The 20,410-nt window shown below is 34.8% G+C and overlaps 7 protein-coding genes across 7 annotated transcripts; 2 read left to right on the top strand and 5 right to left on the bottom strand.

Moving 5' to 3' along the window:
• Positions 1 to 415: 415 nt before the first annotated feature.
• RO3G_07776 (uncharacterized protein) lies at positions 416 to 1,149 on the bottom strand (the record flags this gene model as incomplete). The annotated part of the gene is made up of 3 exons (XM_067662366.1): positions 416 to 660; positions 722 to 787; positions 852 to 1,149. 3 exons carry the CDS (start codon positions 1,147 to 1,149, stop codon positions 416 to 418), a joined length of 609 nt encoding a protein of 202 aa, XP_067518467.1.
• A 2,802-nt stretch (positions 1,150 to 3,951) lies between these two features.
• On the top strand, positions 3,952 to 5,932 carry RO3G_07775 (uncharacterized protein; the record flags this gene model as incomplete). Its single annotated transcript, XM_067662365.1, has 2 exons — positions 3,952 to 4,119; positions 4,178 to 5,932. The coding sequence occupies 2 exons, from the start codon at positions 3,952 to 3,954 to the stop codon at positions 5,930 to 5,932; spliced, it is 1,923 nt and encodes a 640-aa protein (XP_067518466.1).
• Positions 5,933 to 7,351: 1,419 nt separating this feature from the next.
• RO3G_07774 (uncharacterized protein) lies at positions 7,352 to 9,227 on the bottom strand (the record flags this gene model as incomplete). Its single annotated transcript, XM_067662364.1, has 7 exons — positions 7,352 to 7,509; positions 7,602 to 7,825; positions 7,881 to 8,405; positions 8,460 to 8,579; positions 8,639 to 8,798; positions 8,856 to 8,929; positions 8,986 to 9,227. The coding sequence occupies 7 exons, from the start codon at positions 9,225 to 9,227 to the stop codon at positions 7,352 to 7,354; spliced, it is 1,503 nt and encodes a 500-aa protein (XP_067518465.1).
• A 1,965-nt stretch (positions 9,228 to 11,192) lies between these two features.
• On the bottom strand, positions 11,193 to 13,574 carry RO3G_07773 (uncharacterized protein; the record flags this gene model as incomplete). The annotated part of the gene is made up of 6 exons (XM_067662363.1): positions 11,193 to 11,945; positions 12,001 to 12,431; positions 12,495 to 12,939; positions 12,979 to 13,131; positions 13,189 to 13,252; positions 13,306 to 13,574. 6 exons carry the CDS (start codon positions 13,572 to 13,574, stop codon positions 11,193 to 11,195), a joined length of 2,115 nt encoding a protein of 704 aa, XP_067518464.1.
• Positions 13,575 to 16,945: 3,371 nt separating this feature from the next.
• On the bottom strand, positions 16,946 to 18,285 carry RO3G_07772 (uncharacterized protein; the record flags this gene model as incomplete). The annotated part of the gene is made up of 5 exons (XM_067662362.1): positions 16,946 to 17,014; positions 17,068 to 17,226; positions 17,291 to 17,895; positions 17,973 to 18,208; positions 18,272 to 18,285. 5 exons carry the CDS (start codon positions 18,283 to 18,285, stop codon positions 16,946 to 16,948), a joined length of 1,083 nt encoding a protein of 360 aa, XP_067518463.1.
• Positions 18,286 to 18,429: 144 nt separating this feature from the next.
• On the top strand, positions 18,430 to 18,964 carry RO3G_07771 (uncharacterized protein; the record flags this gene model as incomplete). Its single annotated transcript, XM_067662361.1, has 4 exons — positions 18,430 to 18,541; positions 18,598 to 18,620; positions 18,682 to 18,791; positions 18,853 to 18,964. 4 exons carry the CDS (start codon positions 18,430 to 18,432, stop codon positions 18,962 to 18,964), a joined length of 357 nt encoding a protein of 118 aa, XP_067518462.1.
• A 177-nt stretch (positions 18,965 to 19,141) lies between these two features.
• Positions 19,142 to 20,307, bottom strand: RO3G_07770 (uncharacterized protein; the record flags this gene model as incomplete). Its single annotated transcript, XM_067662360.1, has 5 exons — positions 19,142 to 19,538; positions 19,590 to 19,789; positions 19,846 to 19,986; positions 20,060 to 20,199; positions 20,256 to 20,307. The coding sequence occupies 5 exons, from the start codon at positions 20,305 to 20,307 to the stop codon at positions 19,142 to 19,144; spliced, it is 930 nt and encodes a 309-aa protein (XP_067518461.1).
• Positions 20,308 to 20,410: the final 103 nt, after the last annotated feature.

The following is a 20,410-nucleotide window of genomic DNA, read 5'->3' as shown; positions in this document are numbered from 1 at the left end:
CTCTTGGGGTCAAGCTTGTCAAATGACTGTGCAACAATTAATCCAGTATTTGCTGATACATATTCTTTTTCCTCTTCCCTTCTTCGTCTTTTTCCCTTTTTGCCTATCAAAAAGGCTTTTAGTTCTTTATCCCTTTTTTTTGATCTGACCCGGGCAATTCAATCCCAGAAGTGATTATGTGCTCAATTGGGTTATTCTTTAATCGTACTGGAAAAAATTTCTCTGCAAGGCATTGCGGTCGTTGTATTCGCATTTCCATTTTATTCTATACTTGTTACACACGATTCATATTTTTAGACTTCTTTTTACCAGGAATAATCACATTGAAAAATATCATCTCTTCAAGATACATTAAGAAGAGCTTTTAATTTTATTGGATACAGACAAAAGGGTGTAAAAAAAATTATGATATAAATTAAACAAAGGCAGCAACAGCAGCACCGACTACGGCAATGGCACCAACGGCGGCGGCGTTCTTATTAGCAGCAGAAGCTGCTTTTGTGGTGGAAGCAGCAGCAGAAGAGGCAGTAGAGGAAGATGAAGAACCCTTAGAAGCAGCAGCAGGAGAGGAGTTAGCAGGAGAGGAGTTGGCAGAAGAGGAGCTGGCATTTGATGAGCTGCCAGAGGAAGCACTTGATGAATTACCAGAAGAAGCAGCGTCTAATGCAAAAAAAGTAAATAAACATAATATTCTTCGCTTAGATATATTTATCGAGCTTACTAGAAGACTTGATAGTGAAGAAGGGTGTGTAAGAAACATTAGGACTAGTACCAAAGCTTAAAGCGTCTATGATATATTTTGTGTAAATTAGATTTTCCATCTTTTGAGGTATTTCTTTTTAAAAGCTTACAATCAGTTCCAGTGGCAAGAGAAGCAGGGACGTTCCAGGTGTAAGAACCAACCGAAGATTTAATGTTATTAGCAACGTGACCACCAGTAACGGGTGTAAGGGCAGAGGCATCACCTTTTAAAAGATCAATGCTGGAGATAGTATCAAAGCCAGCAATGGGAGTCCAAGTGATTGTAGTACTTTGACCAGCGGTGACAACCTGACCAAGAGTAGGAGCATGGGGGGAGACAATATTGGTGGTTTGGGCAGAGGCCATAGTGATGGCAAAAGCAGCAATGGCAGCAAAGATGGACTTCATTTTTTAAGCGGTAATGAAAATGAAAGAAGGGATTAAGAAATGAAAAGAAAAAAGTAGGTGAAAAAAAAGTTTGACCGGATTTTATACGAGTTTTGGTAATCCATATAATAGACGTGGATTGACCTTAGAAGAGAGGTTACACTGAACATTAATTGATCCTCAGAGTCCAGTCGTACAGGTTAAGGGGATCTGGAAGAAACCAGTTAGATTCAATAAGTGTAAAATAATTTACACAAAAATATATGAACTAGCAAAAAAAATAAAAAATAAAAAAAAGGGATAGCAAAAAAATAAAAGCATATTTATCTCTTTGTATAAAATAATGTATATTATCTATGGCTATGAACATATATTAGGAAAAAACTTTTTCTTTCATTTGCCTACGTTGAAAATACAGTGCCCACATTAACAGTCTTCTGTTTTGTACACAGTAATTGCGGCAGTTAAAATGTTTAATTTGCGCTTTTGATAATGCATTTTGAATCATGTCACTGTATATCACAATCAAAAAAAAATTAATTTTTAGTATGGCTAAGCTTATATCATCAAAAGCACCATTTGAACTTGAAAAATAATTCTGGATACAGCGCTCATAGTATCTGTTTGCTATTTTTCAAGCAATTACAAGGCATCAAAATATCTCATTTGTATAGACTGAGAGTAATTCATAACGGTAGTACCGTTCTCAGAAAAAAAAAAGGAAAAAAAAAAACTATATTAACTAATTTAACTATTTTATATATTTGTATCAACTTTTACCTTTTTCTTGATAAAGAACTGTTATAGACTATCTAGTAGCAGGTAGCTTTAAAAATGTCTGCTTAAAGGTTTTTTTTTCTGACATCAACATTAACATAGAGTATCCGAAAACTAAAAACTAAATCAAAATCGATCTGTAACATTGTAAACATGCTATGAAGTTCAGACCATTATTCTTTCTAAAGATAAAACGTATGATAGTGTGCTATTGCAGTATTCTAAGCATTACATCGCTAAAGTATGTATAATCTGATAACAATGTACTTCTATCTTGATCCAGTATACATCATTCTATGCTATTATTCTTGTCAGAGAGATCACAGGGAAAACAAGGCAATCGACATTATAGCTATCATGTGAGGTTACGTATAATTATTTAATATAAAGTAACTCTTTTGGGTCATAAAGAGCCCTAAAAATACCTATCTTTGGAAAATCATATTACTCAAATACATTTCGAAGATTAACACATTATGCTATCAACAACATAGTAAAATAGCGTTCAAAGCCAAATAATGCGCTGAAGACAAAGATGCAATCATAACTTTCTCTTTTATGGAACGACGTTGCACGAACTTCCTGTGTTTAAAGTACCAAAATAAAACATATTTTCCAATACTGCTTGGTTAAAAAAAAGTAAGGGGTGATGTTCAAGTTTTAAAATATTTCTATTTATATTAATTTTGGGTCTTTAGGATAGATATCAAGTACACTGTTCTTGTCAAGATTCCAATGAGATATACATTTATACTCATTTGAACGCCTAAAAGATAATATTCTTTGTTCGTTATGCCTGTTACAGAAACCTTACCTTCTTTTTTATAATAAAAAATGGTTCTATTTGCTGCTCCATGCTGCTTAAAGTAACTCTAATCCAAAGTCGGGGCAAATTAAAAAAAAAGGTAGATCAGTAAGATTAAGATTTTCAAGAGGGCATTGATGAGTGTTACTGCTAACGCCTTCATTACAACAAGCAAAATTTGACATAAGCACATGATTCTATACATTAAGAAGGAAAAATTAGAAGCTAACAGGAAAAAAGAGCACAACTGTTTATTGCTCAACTGAGGAGAAGAAGCTATTATGTTGATCTTCTCTATGCCCAAGGCATAAACTACCAGGTGAAAAATGTTAGGGGATGCCAGTTTCGTTTACTAAGCATTGCTTTATTACAAAGACATCATCCTCCTATTTACCAGCAGGAATAATGCAAAATGTGTCCATCTGTGAATGGTTAGAGATTGGCTAATGTTAAATCATAAGACATGAACTACTGCTAAATATGAAGTTTAATAGTTTTGGTAGAGACATAAATGCATCTTCAGCATCCGCTCCATAGCTACTGTATATATTATATTCGGATATAATCTGTTGTCAATACATCTTTGTCTTCAAAGAGACACAGTTGCTAGTAGTGAAGCCTTCATCTTATAATTATTTTGTTTGATCTGTCATTATCTTGGTGGTTTTGCCAAATTCCGAAAGGTATGGATTACATACAATGAAAGCTCACTTGATTATATTAATTTCATAAATATAAAATTTTTACTAGGAATCCTATAGCTATACATTCGTCTACATTTTGCCAATATTACTATTATATTAAGTACAGGGCATAACTAAGAAGTGCCAAACCGCATTTTGATATTTAAACCTCCGCGACTTATTTCAAAAAAACTACCAATTGACACCATAAGCACTGTGTAAACGGGTGTCACAATTAATTTATACTTGGGCGCTTGTTTTTCATTTTCCGTCAGTTCTAGATAATGAATGCATTAACAACCATGAAAAAAAAAGGGAGGAAAAAACAAATATAATTTTCTGATGTAAAATATGACTAAAGTGAGAAAAAAAAGGTACCAAAAGCCTTTCATTTTCTTTTTTTTTTCAAGTCGGACCCCTTACCTTCATTTAACGCACAAACAAAAAAAAGTTCTTTTTATTTGCTGAGGACCAATAAAAAATAGAAATCAGGGGACAAATATTTCTTTTTACTTTTCTTTTTCTTTCTTTCTTTCTTTCTTTCTTTCTTTCTTTCTTATGAGCAGTGACGAAGAGATACCCATTCCAAGAAGGACAGAAGAATATGAAGCTAGTATCTTTGATAGAGAGTTTACAGAAGAAGACGTTTTACCATTTTTATTACAAGCACAAGATATTATATCCAAATTAGAATCAAGAGTTGTAGAATTAGAAAAAGATTTATCTGTAAAGAATATGAGCATAAACAAAGTATGTTTGGCATAATGCTTATGTTATTACGTAGACAATACACTGTAAATACGAACACGATAAAAATGAGTGGTTGATTGGCTTATCACAAAAGGATCAATACATCAACCATTTATCAAGTAAACTATCAAAAGTAGAATTTAATAGCAAAGAAAGTATCGTTTTATTATCAGAACTTGACATAAATAATGAAGAGCAAGTCAAATCTGTCACTAATCTCTGTTTACAATACTTAAGACAAGCTCAAAATACCAAAGAGGATGATTTAGAAGAAGGTGAGCTTGAACGCCGACAAGCTGCTGTGGCTGAATGGTCACAGCAACACATACCAGAACATTCCTCGTTACAGGCTGAAGAGCCCTTGAACCTAATGGATGGTCTTTCTTCTACCTCTTCTGGATCTTCTTCACATATTCCCTATCCAAAGCCTTCACTTTATATTCAACTCGATGAACAGCAGGAAAACAATCAATGTTGTATGAACTGTAAACAACTATTGGCTCAACTAGATGAACAGATTGAACAAAAGGCCTATCTTAAACGTGATTTGGGTTCACTCGCTGCTGCACTGTCAGAGCAAGAAGAGATACGTTCGACGATTGAACAAGACAAGGAGGCTTTGGAAGAAGACGTAGCAGACATTACATCTACGCTTTTCTCATCCCTTAATCAAATCCTGATGGATGATGTAACAGAAAGAGATGGCGTTGTACAACTGAATCGCGAAATGAATGGCCAGTTGGCTGGCTTATTGGATAGCTGGGATATAAGAGAGTTAAGGCTGAAGGAGATGAAGGAGGCTTTGGTTCAACTGGATTCTGCTGTCCATTCAAGTGCAAATACTTCATCTACTCTTACCCGTCGCTTTTCTCAGCAACAACAACAACAACAAGCATCACCTATTCCCACATCTAATACTATACCAAGAAGATTTATATCCCACCACCGTTCTTCTAGCCATCAAACCAATTATAATAATAACAATGGCACTATACAAATTGATGGATACATTCTATCTGAATTCCAGCAGCATCTAAAAGCTGTTACAGAAAGCAAAGTAGCCAATAATCAGCCAATACCTTCTACTTCTTTTGTAAAACGCGTGTTCTCTGAAGATATTGAGCCTTGCTTATTCTTCCAGCAATCCCACGGTTGGTGGAAATCATCCTGGTTCAAAAAGAAGCTACTGGATGCAATTTCCAAAAACAAATGCGAAATCCAGTATTGGAACGGAACGTACCATACAAGTTACATGTCAACCACCACAAACTCTTCTTCTTCCATCATCTCAGCTACCAGTAGCCATCTGTCGACCAACTCGTCCAATAATACACCCAGCCCTCCCAAAACCAAATGTGTGTGCTGCAACATATTGCGTGTCTGTGAGTTCAGAATGCGTTTACCTCCCACAACCAATCCTTGGTTGCCTCTCGATCGATTTTGTCGAGACAGAATCATTGCTGTCTGTGGCTATTATAGTTTTATGAACAATTTAAAGATGTTGTCTACCTCAACCACCTTGTTGAACGCATTTAAGCAAGTCATGTTTCATAGAAGAAGAATGTCGCTATCAAGGGTGGGATCGATCAGCTTATTTGAGGATTTGGATGAGTTGATGGATGAAAGGAGACACAGCTCATATAGAAAGAGTCAACATCGTTCAAGTAATAGAGAAAGCCTTGTATTAGATCATTCTGGAAGTAATAGTGATAGTGGAAGTGTAGTAAGTGTTAGTGATCTTCAAGGCTTAGATGGAACAGCAGCTAGTCAAATTGTAATTGTTCACTAATGCACCGTCAATTTTTTTTTGCATTGTTTTATATGACTTTTTGTTATATCGTAAAAAAAAAGACATTGTTTATATAAATGTGGAATAAATTACATTATAGAAGAGAAAAGCTTGGGAGGTCCTGCGTTTCCATCTCAAATGGTTGTAACGACACTCTTGGGTTGTCGCTTTTTGACCTTTTTTTAATGTTACCTTTTGGAAAGTTGTTTGGCCTATTTTATTTTTTGTTCTGTCCTTTTTTTTAATAGCTTTTCATATTATTTAATTACATATCGTTTTCTCTATTATAACAAGTATTTTTATTCCAACATATTTTCCCATTATCAATGCTTTCCTCTTATTTTTTTATAACACTAAAAAGAAATCATGGCGACTTGTGATAATGGTTATACTTAGCAACCTAGCATCAATTTCGACAATAGCATATATAGAGAAAACGTCTAAAATAAAATGTGATAAAGCTTTTTTCATGATCTTAGTAAGCGGCGTGTCATGTTTCTTTTTTTGAACATCATCAGCCAAGAGGATAGCAAATAGCTTCTGCACTCTCATAGGCCTTTGGATGTTCCAATTCTTGTAATATCAATCAGCAGTGGATTTAGAGAGGATGAAGCGATTAGCGCTTTTCTCATACGACAAATCAGCTTTCAGGAGCATTTTCTAATTGCTTTAAATATTTTGGGGAATAGGATGAGTCATTTTTGACAGAAATTTATGAATATTTGTTAAAATGAATATATTTGATTACATGTTTTTCGATGAAATAGCATATTCATGTATTAGTTTTTAATACATGTAATGGCGTATGCTAATGTCCTGATCTTATATTTATGGTAAATATAAATAATGAAAGATACATGGTTTTTACTGGAATCGTTATTTTTTGTATAGAATCAAAAAACTGTTCGAGTGTACCGTTCGTAATAATTTAATAGGATTTAATGAACGTGAAATAAACTTTGCATTCTTTGCAGTCATAAATTTCTGTTAACACGGACGATTTGATTATAGCTCTGACGCGAACCACTTTCGAAAGGAAATCGAAAATATAGATTTGTTGATGTACATTAATAGACTTAATAGACAAATTACATAGTCTATTATAATTTAACGACATTACAAAGAATATAAATGATTCGAGAATTCAAATAAACAAAAAAAAGGCAGATAAAAGCAATCTTGTAGTAATTGACGAATAAACGTTGCTACAATAGGTTTCTGTTACTGTCAAAGGTAAACGACAACACGCAATGTTTTTATCACTGGCAAAATGAATATCTTTTACGAATTTAATTAAATGCTACATAAAAGATTTATACAAAGTGCGATGCGAAATATTATTTCACTGTTTGGTAGATAAAATAGCATATCAGCCACGATGATGAATAAAGAAGAAAAGAGAGGGCAAGAATAATGATTTTATTTGCGTTTCTCAACAAACATTTTCATACCATATTTCATAGGCAAAGTTAATGATACATCATAAGTGACCGTTTGATTCTCCATAAGTTTGAAAGAGTAACGTCTGAGAAGCATAATGACACAAACGAGTGCTTCAAGCGTAGCCAAATTTTGTCCTATTGGAATGTATGAGCACACAAGAAATACCAAGAAAAAAAAAATTCACCTAAGCAAATACGAGGACCGGCATGGAACGCCGACCATTTACCAGCTGGTTCTCTCTTGACGTTACCCTCTTCATCGATCCATCTTTCAGGATAGAATTCCTTGGCATTCTCGCCCCATAATTTCTTGCACCTTCCTTGAGAATATGAGCTCATAGCAATATAGGTTCCTGCTTTGACATGTGTTCCATCGGGCCATACATCATCTTCAAATGCATACTTTTGGTTTGTTGGTACTGAGGGGAACAAGCGAAGGGTTTCATAAAACCTAACAAGTAAGGGATTAGAAAATGGAAAAGAAAATAGGAAGAGTTATTAGTTACACTGCATGGATATAAGGCATGTTACTAATGACTTCATAAAGAGCAGGAGAGTCATTTTCAACTTCATCTGTAATGTATTTCTCAATCTCTTCAAGCATTTTTTTTTCAATTCGAGGCTGTAAGCTAATACTATAAAATAACCATGACAAGGCCTGAGCAGTTGTATCACGGCCAGCAATAATAAAGTTCAAGACTGCGTCACGAAGTTCTTTATCACTCAATTTTTCTCCTTTTTCATTACTTGCAGCCATGAAACGAGACAGTAAATCCTTTTGATCTTCTTTACCAGCGGCTATCTCTTTGCGTCTCTTTTCAATAACATCTTGGGCAAACGTATCAATCACTTTGATATTATATTTTGTTGTATTCTCTTTTGTTAGAAACGCGTTGTAAAACGTTTCCTTGATACCCATCAAAGGATCAACAAAGCGCTCAGCACTTCTGCGCTGAAGGAAATCAAAGGATTCAGCAAAAGGCACTTTGCCTTCCTTCACCAGTGCGTCCAATTGAACACCAAAACCAAGGCTAAAAGAATATAAATATATGAATCAAGCTCTTTTACTTGATTTATGTACTTACTAAACAAATGAATCCAGTGTAAATCTGAACATGGTATCATGGAAATCAAAGATAGTACCTTGCTTGCAAGTCTTTTCAAGAATGTTATCAAACATAACATGCATTTCTTTAACAAACACACTATTTTTAAACACGAGTAGTTTAACAAGGTGTTTATATTGGCCATTTTCTCTTTTTACTCTGTGAATTGATCTCTGAAGTTCTTGACGTTAAATATATGACTTGCTGTCTTGCGTTGGTATTTCCACTGTTCTCCATTTGCATTAAAAATACCATGTCCCAAGAGTTCAGCAAGATTTTTGTTAAATTTGGGTCCCTTTAAGTAATTTTGAAAGTTTGCTACAAGAAATGAATTGACAAAAAGCAATTTAAGCTATTTTTTTTTTCTTTTTATACTTTTTAAAATGTGTTCAACATTTCGCGGATCAATTGTAAAGATCATGTTTGGCATACCAGCTGATGGTGCAGTTCTAATGAAAGATATGTGTTATATTAAACAAGTAATCGGGTCTATAAATAAACTTACAAGGTAAGTGTATCCAGCCTTTCGAAAAGCTCGAGTTGATAATCATATATTCTAGGAATATTATGTAACAAAGTTGGAAGGTTACCAATGAGTGGATAACCCTTGACATGAGGAATATCCTTTTGATGTTCACTAAAGACTGGGCGATCATGATACTTTAATGTAATAAGAGCAAGCAGAGAAGAAGCAGCAGCTCCAGTTAAAGCGATTTTTTGTTGAACTGGTAAATCTTTCAAGGACATGTTTAATAAAAGATAAATTGAAAGAAAAGAAAGGCAGAAGGTGGTGTTTAAATAGGTGAAATATTTTAAAAGTCAGAATGTTACGCCGATCACTCAACAATAAGAAAAATGAAAAGTCGCCTGTATAATTCATTATTAGTCAGTAGGTTTAACCAAAAGAAGATAGAATTTAGCAGTTATGCAGTGGGTAATCATATGCACTTTTACTTTTTTTTTTCCCCCTCACAAACTATTTTTGGGAAAGTACGTTAACTTTAAAGAACAACGATTTCTTGTCCTTCCGAAAATGCGTTTCACAATGTGTTTCCATAATCTGTTATTGACCTTATTTGGTAAGTGACGTGGAAATTAATACGCCACGACATTTAAACATTCTTCAGAAAAGATGGGAAATAAAATTACACGTCCAATAAATATGGTTCAGCTCAGTAAGGGTGTAAAGTGATTTCAATCTAATCATAAATAATGAGTAGAAAAAGGATGAAGGTTTGAAAAAAGAATACGACAGACTATCTAATTAAATTAGTAAAGTCCACATGTTTCCTTCCATATTATTGATTCTCACAGCATTCAATATGAGATTATTCTCTTTTAAAAAAGATATCTTTGCTCATAATGCATTTTAGTGCCAAGCTTTTTATCATATATTGCTTTCTCTGTATTATAAAATTGAGCTATTCTAGCTTGAATTAGTCGTGATACATGAGAACCAGACTTGCACCTCTTTTCGTAATGCATTGAGAATGCGTACATACAACGCACAGTACTCACGATATCAACTTGCGTATTTAATGAAGTTTTCAAATCTCAATTTACAATTTTATATTTTCAATTAATGTGTTTTGATTTTTAAGTTTACGGATTAAATATTTCTACAATTACTGTTTTCAGATGTACCGAAATAGCCTACATAGTATTTATTAAATAAACAAACACAATATTTCCAAAAATTAACGCTGCAACCATGAAAACCAATGGCTCTGCTTTAAAGCATATGTTAATTGGCATATGTCCAGACAAAAAAAAAAAAAGAAATTCTTTGATGGTTTTGAGGTACATACATCATGGCTTCTAAACATAAAAAGGCTATCAAAGAATATAACTGATGATAATACCCTATACTGTTACCATAAAGCAGCGAAACATATAATAAAACATGACCAAGTATCCTTAGTTTTCACATAACATTGTTTATAATTTTAAGAAAACATAGTATACCTTTTCATTTAAAAAACTAAAGGTCTGATTTGTGGAAAGACATAAAAAATAAGATTAGGCTCAAGGGAAAGAATACGTAAAAACCTTTTAACGAATTGGGTATTTCTTTACAATAAAGCATTACCTTTTTAATTGGAAGATTGCTATCAGCAACATCTTTTTCAACACATTGTAAATTTCATAAAGATATCAATTCGCGCGTTTATCAATTATTCTTTGTTGTCAAAACAAAAATGAAAGTTTACAGCCAAACTAGAGTTGAGCAAACTTTTCATGGTAGAAAACTTGCTCACGATGAGTGCGTTTAATGTCACTAACGATGAATCAGTTCATTTTATTGCTTGGTTTGTTGTCAAAAGAAGTGGACTACAAGAACTTTTTGAAAAGTAGGAAGCGGTATTTTAAACACCTCATACAAGAGACACAAGCAAACAACTGAGGAGAGAATATTTCTTGTGAGAAGAGGATTATCAAACTTACAGACAAATAGAAGCGGTTACGTCGAACGTTGGAGGTTTGGCATGTAAAAAAAAAAAAAAAAAGTTCCATTAGATTTACAAATTGACAAGGTGAGCCTTGTATCACATTTCGTTAAAATGTTTAGATTTGCACATAATGAATAAGAAAGAGGTAACACAAAGTACTAATAAATGTTGTATAAGGTCATTTTGTACAAAGCAAATAATCAAAGTCCTTGCTTTTTGGTTTTTAAATATATTTTTAAGCTTTTACACATATTATATAATCCTATAGTCTAGCCACACCGTCCTTCCCAATTCTCCAGTTGTGCTTGCCATTATGAATCAATGGACGAATAAAATCTTCATATCCGTCTACTACCTTGGCTTGATTCAAAGGTTCTAATTCAGCCATAGCTGTCATCTTCTCATACACATAACCATCATTTTCACCAAGAGCAGAGTTAAGCATGTAATCCGGTAACCCAAAAGCATCTACTAAAGCAACCGCATTAGGTCGAATGGACTTGAGAATGCATACAAGATGGCGTTTGATCATGAGCACCTGTTCGGGAGAAAGGTATCCACAAGTCAAGAAATCTGCAGACTCTTGCTCAAGTGTAGAAATGCAAAACAAGATGGCGACCTGCTGGAGCGCATGAGCAATGCCTGGTTTTAAAGAGTCTGATTTGTCGAATGCGGCCAGAATAAAGTTAGAAACCAACAACAGCTGACAATGTGCTCGAGATATTCTATAGATTTCAATCAACATATCGTTCCAGCTCATCTTTTCTGTATCCAAAGCATACACCACTTTATCTATCAAAAAAGCAGAGCGAAATTTGAAGGCATTCAAGAGTGATTCTGGGTTATTTAGATTGTCGATGTGCACAAACGGACAACGAGCTTGAGGGCTGGATATGTATTCAGCAAGGTATTGAGCAGAGAAGCTTGAATTTATTTTTCCTGCACGCACTGATCGCATGGTTTTGATGAGATAGCGTGCTGTTTGCTGTGTTAATAGATAATTGTCTCCTTCCCACTATAATACAAAAGAAGAATTAGCTTTTGTTGATAAACAATAAACATGATCTCACAGTAGCCTTTGGAAGGTAATCTTGATAAAAATGACCTAAACCAGAGAACAAGGAATAACCGTGACCTCCACAGGCTCGTCTACATTCTTCAATAGCAGAGACAGCAAGTGTTGTCGTTAAGCTCTTTAATCCAGAGGAAGAAGCGTGAAGATCTGCTAAATAGGAAAAATCCCCCTGAGCCATCTTTTCCTGATTTTCGTTATACATGCGGTGCATTTGTTGTCCAGTAAAGTGACAAGCGTAAGCCTGGGCAATAATTGGAAACAATCTATATTGTTGCATGGTATAGTCCAAGACGGGCGTTTCGATCGTCTTTACGGTACCATCAGCATCAGTCAGCTTTTTGGGATTGGAGGTATCCGAGCCTTGAACACGGATTGCAGAATAGCGAATAGCAACAGTTGCTGCTCTTGCAAGTACAAGGCAAGATTCTAATAGGATGTACATTTAGTGATGTCTATAAAATTTCTCTTTGACGATCAAGAGAGAATTACCCAAGACAATATTGGCACGAACAAATACCATGGTGCCGTAAGCTAACTTTGAGTTGGGAGGTGTAATATATTCACCAGTCTTCCTATCTATACGAGAATAACGTGCTAGCATAGAAATATGTGGAATATGGACATGATCAAAGAGAATGAATCCATTATCCACAGTATTAAACCCAAACTTAGGCCCGATATCGCCTACAGTGATGCCTTTCAGAGGCTCATGGTTTTCCAAGTTTCGAATCTGAACAATAAATGGATGTGGTCCATAGTCATTTCCCAAAGAAATCAAGCGTGCCATTACAATAGCATGATTTGCTGCAGCACCTAATCCACCGATCCACCATTTTGAAGAGGTTAAGGTAGGGGAATTAAGCACGAATGTCTCAGTCTCAGGCTGGTATGTTGCAGTAGTTTCCAATCCACGAACATTTGAGCCATGACCAAGCTAGAATAAATGATGAGGTAAGATTTAGATACTAAAAACGAGTGAGGGTGTTGTTGTCAGATAACTTGCCTCTGTCTGAGCATAGCATCCAATAATCTCGTACTTCAAAGCGGGCTCCAAATATATTTTCTTCTGTTCCTCTGTGCCTTGATTTGCAATAGTGGGCATAAACATCGAGCGATGAAGTCGAAACTAGAGCAAAACGGATAAGTACACATCCTTTCATTTTCCCACAGAACTATAGCTTACTGCGCTTGCTTCGTCAAAAAGAGATTCTGCAACAGCAAAATCTTCATCGTTCCAATGATGAATCCTAATCACCGATTTTTTCAGTCAATCGTACTCTCCTTTTATTTACATTTTTACCTCTGTAGCTCAGCAAAGCGCTTGGCAGCAGCCAAAGACTTTTTAAAGCGTATGGCTCGACCATTGTAATAACGGTGAGATTTGTCTCCCAAGGTGGGGTCGTTTTCAAGAATACGGAGTATGCGATCTCTTCTTTCAATGTATTCTTTTCCATAAATATGGTACATTAAGTCATTTGCATCAAAAGTAGCATGCTGACGTTCCTGTTGCAAAAGTCTCTTTCCTTGAGGCTCGATTGGTTTCAAATGTTTTGGGAATCTCACAGTCATATTTTATTACTAATCAAATAAAAAAGAGAAGGAAAAAAAAAAAAAAAAGAGAAACAAAAAATCCCATTTTTTCTTTAAATGTTACAGTGTTTTCCCCACATTTTAATATCTTACAAAAGCATCAATACGCCGGTGGCACTTTTACCCATTTATTTCTTTATTTGGAATTTTAGGATACGTTGAAGCATTTATTTTATTTACAAATAAAATTAAAGCCCAAATGAACGCGTGATGACTTTGTTTTCATCGTCTTCGCCCGGGTCAGATCAAAAGGAAATGAATGGAAGTTAAAAACCTCTACTGGAATCAAGGGTAAAAATATTTGAGAGAAAGAAAATGTAACACGTGTAAGAAACAGTAACGGGAGGCATTCGGGGAATCTTTGTCCAATGTAGGGTGGTGGTGAAGGTGGAACCTTGTCATGGCAGAAGTAGTCGAGCTCATGGAGGGCGGTACGATAGTAGGCCATCTAAGGGGCCAAGGAAATGCTGCTTGAAAGGACTGTGGTATTCATTGAGGTGGTTTGTTCAGAAGGAAGGATAAAGGATCTACTATTGTTTCAGGCAATTGTAGTCGGCGGTGCATATTGAGACGCTGAATAGGATGAGGTTTTGTAAGTGTCTGTGAAGAATGGAAAGGGCATGGTCTAGATGTACCAACAGGGGCCATCCGAGACGCCAACGCACACCGCGACTTTGTTCTATTCTGGTCATTGGTAGCCACACGATAGGATCCAAAGAAATAATCGGACGACATAGGGAAAGGAGCTGAAGCTGATGTTTGTGAAACAGAATCATCTCTTTATATATATGTTAGCTGTAAGATATGATTTCAATTGCGATAAACAGCCCTACCACTTCAAAACTAAATCGTTGCCATTGAATATCGCCGTCATGATCGGCGTCCAGGTTTCATTAACGAAATCCTGCTCTGTGGCGTTCTTCGATCGCTCAGTTTTCAAAATACCATTTTTTCCATGCAATAAACGCATCCTATTAAAAACATTACATCAAATAGAACCATTCTTGTACATTTTGACAGCTTTACACGTGCGAATAGATTTCGAAAAAAGGTTCTTCAGGGGTGAAGGCATGTTTCGCCTGAAGCCTCAAGCATAGTTGGTACGATTGTTTCAAATTCGACATGGCTGTCTATCAAAATACTCAACTTAATGGTGGTCAAAGTTATCAATAGAAAACAAACGTGCCTGCTCGATCTCCTTCAAGTCCTCTTTAATGTTAGCAGGTAGTAGTAACGTTATACGAGATTCATACACTTAATTTTTCAGCTGTTGCCATGATGATCCTGAAGCAGTGCTGTTGTTTGAAAGATCAACGATTGATTTTAGACTCAGATAAACAGTGTCTTTCGCTTCCTCGCTCAAGTACATCTATTGCAGCAACCGCACCTCGATGCATATTTTTGATTTATTAATCACCTTATACACTTTTGCTGACAACAATTTATCAAATGTTGTCAACTTCATTTACCAACATTTTTCAATACCTTTTTGTTCAAAAAAGCGCTGTTGGATACGTTAATGAACATTTAGTCAGTATCCTAGATTGCAGACCAAATAAAATTTGATGCTTGAACATTCCAAGTTTATTATTCATCATGTCAATTGGATCAGACATCAGGCTCATATTAGTAAGAGAAATACTACTGCTGTTTTCCATATGTCCAAAGAGGCATTAAGAGCTTGTTTGCTGCCGAAGAAGACGCGATCCTTCATATCTGAGCACAGTGAAACAAAGACGGTAAAGAAGCAACCAATGTGTCAGTATCAGAAGGCTTACCTTCTGGTGAATCATCTGAATCAAATGAAGTAACTATTAAAAAGAAAGAAGAATAACAAAGAAGCCTTCTATTAAGTCTTTTTTTAAGTGGTTAAAAAAGTGTGGCTGCTACAATATATGGTTGTTTAAAAAGTTTCCTCTTGACAGAATTCGCTTTTCCAAGCAAAAAAACAACTGCTATCCCTCGATTGTTTTATTTTTTATATTTTTTTAAGCATGAGCGTCATTACTAGAGAATAAGCGATATGTATGTTTTTCTGCGAGGAATTCAACAAAGTCAATGTCAAAAAATTAACTAAAGAGGTTGTCAGTTTTGTTAATGGTGAAATCTGTTATACAAAAGATGCAACAAAACCATTTATCCAAAGTAAAAAAAGCCATCAACCAAACCCAATTTCTCTATCATAACTATCAAACCCGGGAATTAGTAGCTAACGTCAATGTAATTAAGAAAGAAGAACGGCAATTTATCAGTGAGTAATAAACTAATGGTGTATATCCAATAGTTCAGTAAACGTCGATTTTCTCTTAGATAACCATGCAGGGCTTGTAAAATTTCTCAATGTAGTTTCTGTGCCTGTTAATCCACACAAGGATGAGGTGTATGAAAACCGTTTGTGTTCTATGAGGGATATTCTGGCTTATGTTTGGAAATACTCCTTTTTACTTCAAGACAAAACCCCATTGGCCTTGGAAAATGGTGTTCAGGGAAAGACATTGATTTAATGCACAGTACTACCAAAAGAAGAAAAGCTATTGAAGTATTAAAGAAGTATATAGGTAAGGTACATAAGTTACTTTTTTTTATTTGTATTCATTTAATCATGCAATATACGATAGCAGACGTCATAAAGTTTATTGTCAAATAACTACCATTATGCCAGCAGAATATTCAGTCTTTCAAGAAGGATGGATATAGTGTTATTGTTTACGTAAGAAAATTTAGAACAAAAGAAGGTGATGAAAGTCGTTTGAACTTGTTGAGCATGATGTGCAAGGAATTAAAAATGCACTCGGCGGCTAAAAGGATTTTTGTGCCATCCAAGTCCAGCACAAATGATCCAACCATGGACAGGAGATGATGATAACCAACTATTGGAAAAACTTGATGCTGTGATAACATACAAGGCAAAAAAGTTAATAGATAGCTTTTTTGCGCACACTACTAATATTAAAGCCTTTCAAATATGCTGAGATCTATTTCTCGTAAAAAAATATGTCTAGTGGTGTTAACTTTTTGCTTGGAAAAGGTAGATTGAGTTTTACAAGGTGAAATGCGCAAAAAAAAAAAAAAATTAATCCGACTTTTTTTTTGTCAAGGTGCGTTGAAATAAATATTGCTGTACATCCTAATGCAAGTATATATTTTATAAGAAGCTGATACTAAAGAAACAGTATCACACATGTTATGTTTGTCTATATTATGCAGTAAAAAGACTAATACAAAAAATAAAAAGAGGATATACTCCAAAATCTTATGAAAGTATGACAGAGTGTGGAGTAGTTATTCAAATCAATCAAGGGTTTTCAAACGAGAATGAAAATACAAGCTGGCATGAAAGTTGGAGGATTTTAATTGTTGTATGTAACTGTTAATACGTTGGGCTTCTCATAGTCATCCAAATATCTTAATTTTGCGCTCTATAAAATTGATTGTGAGCACAGACATACTTTTATATTATTATAAATTTTACCAAAGCTCTCTTCTTTCTAACAAGCATTTTGCTTCTGATTGGACAGTACACTGCCTTATCACCATCAGGATCTTCATGGATAGATATCAACAGGTGTTTGGAACCAGAGCCAGCATCGTTACTGTATTCATAATCACAAACAGCATTGTATGTTAAATTCTGAAAGAAGGAATTAAAAAGTAAATACTTGATGTAGAAAGGGACAAATAAAATAGTTTCTTACGTCGTCAGATAAACTGGCCAATGGATCTTCCTTTTGTTGAACCAATCTTGCGGTACTTGGACCATCAGGCAAGAACCAGACCAAATAAGTGTCTGTAGGATCGTGAGGATTGACCATAGGTCTCAAAATTCCACGATCAGTAGCATCTATTGCTGAAGGTCGTACATTATTAACAGGAGCAACAGCTCTTCTCTTAGCCTTTCTAGCTTCATCGGCTGGCTCCACACTGAACTGTCCGATGGTATATATGTTTTCCCAACAATTCATATCTGGCAAGAGTGGTGTGATCTTCTTGACCTTAGATTTAGTTTGTGGGTGTCTTAGATCTGTAGAAACAGGCTTAAAGGTGTTTTCAATACCAGCAATTTGTTCTTGCATGGTGTCATAGCTACGTTTTTTGGCTGCTGCTCCAGACATGGCAAACTTGTTTTCAACACCTTCCTTCCTGCCTGTTGTACTCCGTGTTTCGTGTGCAATATATTCAGAACGACGAAGCCAAGTAACATTGGGTCTTTTACTGGATGCTCCAGCACCCTGTTGAGCATCGCGTGGTGCAGTCAATAGTATCTTGTCTTCTTCTGCAACTTCTTCAGTAGGTCTCAGTACTAAATAGAGAAGTGTAAGTTTTGTTGTTTATTGATTTAGTAAAAGTATATTGTTTTTCTTTTATTTTGATTTATACCTTCTTCAGCATTTGTTTCCAATACATCTAAATAATCAACAAGGGCTTTGTCAAAAGGAATAGCAGCACTTTGATCCATTGCTAATGAATAAGGTGTTTGCTCTATTAAGCTATTTGATTGATAAGGAATGTGACGTTCAATGAGAGATGGAATTGTAAGCATTTTGGGTGCAAAAGGTATTGAAGGAAGTGTGTTGCGATATCGCACACGACAAATATAATCTGTTCGAAATTTGCTGTAATAAGAATACAAATTAGTTAAAATTAGCTTTGTTAGCTTGTTATTGCAACTGATTTACTTTTTAGAAGCCATTCTAAACTGTACAGATTTTAAAAAAGAGACGAAAAAAAAAGGAAAAAAAAAAAAACTGTATGCGAAGTTTTTTATGTGTGCAAAGAACCAGATTCTTAAATTGATTGAAATTAAACCTCAGTTTTCCATTTTGCTTTCCTGAAAATGTCATCAAGTAAATCCGATCCTCGTCGACCTGATAATGTCGTTCCTTTCCATCTTCCTCGCAGAAATGAAGAAGAAGAAGATTGGTCTCAAATGTTGGCTACTTTAGTTGGTAAGCTTATATTAAAATTTTAGAAGAAAAAAAAAAAAACTCATTTCTTAATGAAGCAATGGGCGCCATCATGACAAGAGTAAGCAATTTGTGCACATACACAAGACAGATTAACTTATTTTTTTTGTTTGCAATTTCAGAACCGTTACAAAATTGTTCCTTGGATTGCTGCTTATTTTGGTTTCACTTCTGTTTTAAACTCTAGAAAGAGCTTGAAAGCAAAGGATAGCATTGCTAGCAGTGGCGTCATGTAAGCAGAACAACATAAATAATCTAAAATTTGATATCTAAGTGATAATATTTACTACCAGGCTTGCTGCTGTCTCTCTTTTCACTTTCTACATGAATCTGTATTTGAGTCACAAGAGATCCCTGGAAGCAGTTGCTAATGGTGATATTGTTATAGTTGATGCTGTTAATTAAATCGAACTTCTTCATTGCATAAGAAGTCTTGTAACATAAATAATTTCTTATTTTAATATTCATTTGTAAAATCAAATTTGATCTTTTGCCTTTTTTTTCTCTCGCTCAGGTATACTCAGCATACAAAAGCTAACTATAGAAAACGGCAAGTTATCCAACTGATAACTCCTTTTTATTTCACGCTACTTTAGACTCTTGAAGTGAATGCACATTCTTTTTGATTGAGGTCAATTGTCCAAGAACAGCGCGCTTTAAGAACATTTTACTAGAAGTTAAAATACTTTCTATAGCTTCGATACAGTCAAATTCTGCAACTGCTTGAGCATGCTTGCTCGTAATTATAAGCAGTAACTGCATTGGATTTTTATCTTTTGGATTGAATTCGACTGTTGCCCGTATAACATGAAGAATTTCCTGTAGTACTTCTTTTGTTAAGGCGAGTAAAGGCTGGCTACTTAATAAACTTCCTACAAGCTGAAAGATAGCTTCATTCCATGGCCTTAAAGAATGTCGAGAAACGGCTCTTTCATCTACTTTATGTGAATAATATATCTCACCATCTGACAATATAGCTCTAATAAAAAGCTTTCAATCCTACTATCTTGAAACAAATAAAAGTACTTACTGTAATACAAAGAAACGGTGACTTGATTTTAATGATTCAGCTACTACTTTACTTATTACCTCAAACTGAGGGCGACCTGCCATTGATTGAAACAGTAAGGGTATTATTAGGCCATCTATAACTAGTCTGCCTTGTTCTTTAGCAAGTGATAAAATGCTATTCATTAACAGTCGAGAAGCAGTAGAGTTGAGATTAGCAATCTAAATTAGAAACATTAAAAAATCATGTTTTCTTGTCTATTCTGCAAACAATTTACTTTTGGGTATACAATGGCTACGATAAGAAGTGTAGATACCGATTTTGATGCACTTTTTGTTGACTGTATCTCTTTGCATAAATCAGAAGCAAGATCGTCTGACCAAGTTTTGAAATCTATAGAATGAGCAATTGTATTAAACTATGTAATGTCAATTTAGTATTAAACAATAACAATTGTTGTTATAGACATTAAAAAATAAAAAAACATATACCGCCGAATCAGAAAGATTCAAAAGCTCTTGTAAAATTTTGGTTTTTCTTTCTGGCTGTATTTGCGAGTCAGATTTTGCAAGTGATAGAATAGAGTCCAAAAGAGGCGTAAGGTCTTTTGTATTCTCTGTTGCATGTATATCTATTTGTACTATATGACGTTGGACAATGTGATTGTGATTAATAAGTTCTGCTTACCATTTTCTTTTTGTTGTGGTTGATCTTTTTCTATATCGGATTGTTTGGACATTATAGGATGTATAGTTTTGCTAGGAACGTAATAATAAGATAGTTAAGGATAAATAATACAGTAATATTAATGTTTTAAGAATTAACAGTTAAAGAAAAAAGGA

Source organism: Rhizopus delemar, genomic scaffold, assembly GCF_000149305.1.
Source record: "Rhizopus delemar RA 99-880 supercont3.5 genomic scaffold, whole genome shotgun sequence".
Taxonomy (NCBI): domain Eukaryota; kingdom Fungi; phylum Mucoromycota; class Mucoromycetes; order Mucorales; family Rhizopodaceae; genus Rhizopus; species Rhizopus delemar.
Note: the sequence above shows the minus strand (reverse complement) of the source record. Positions and strands in the feature narration are given on the sequence as shown.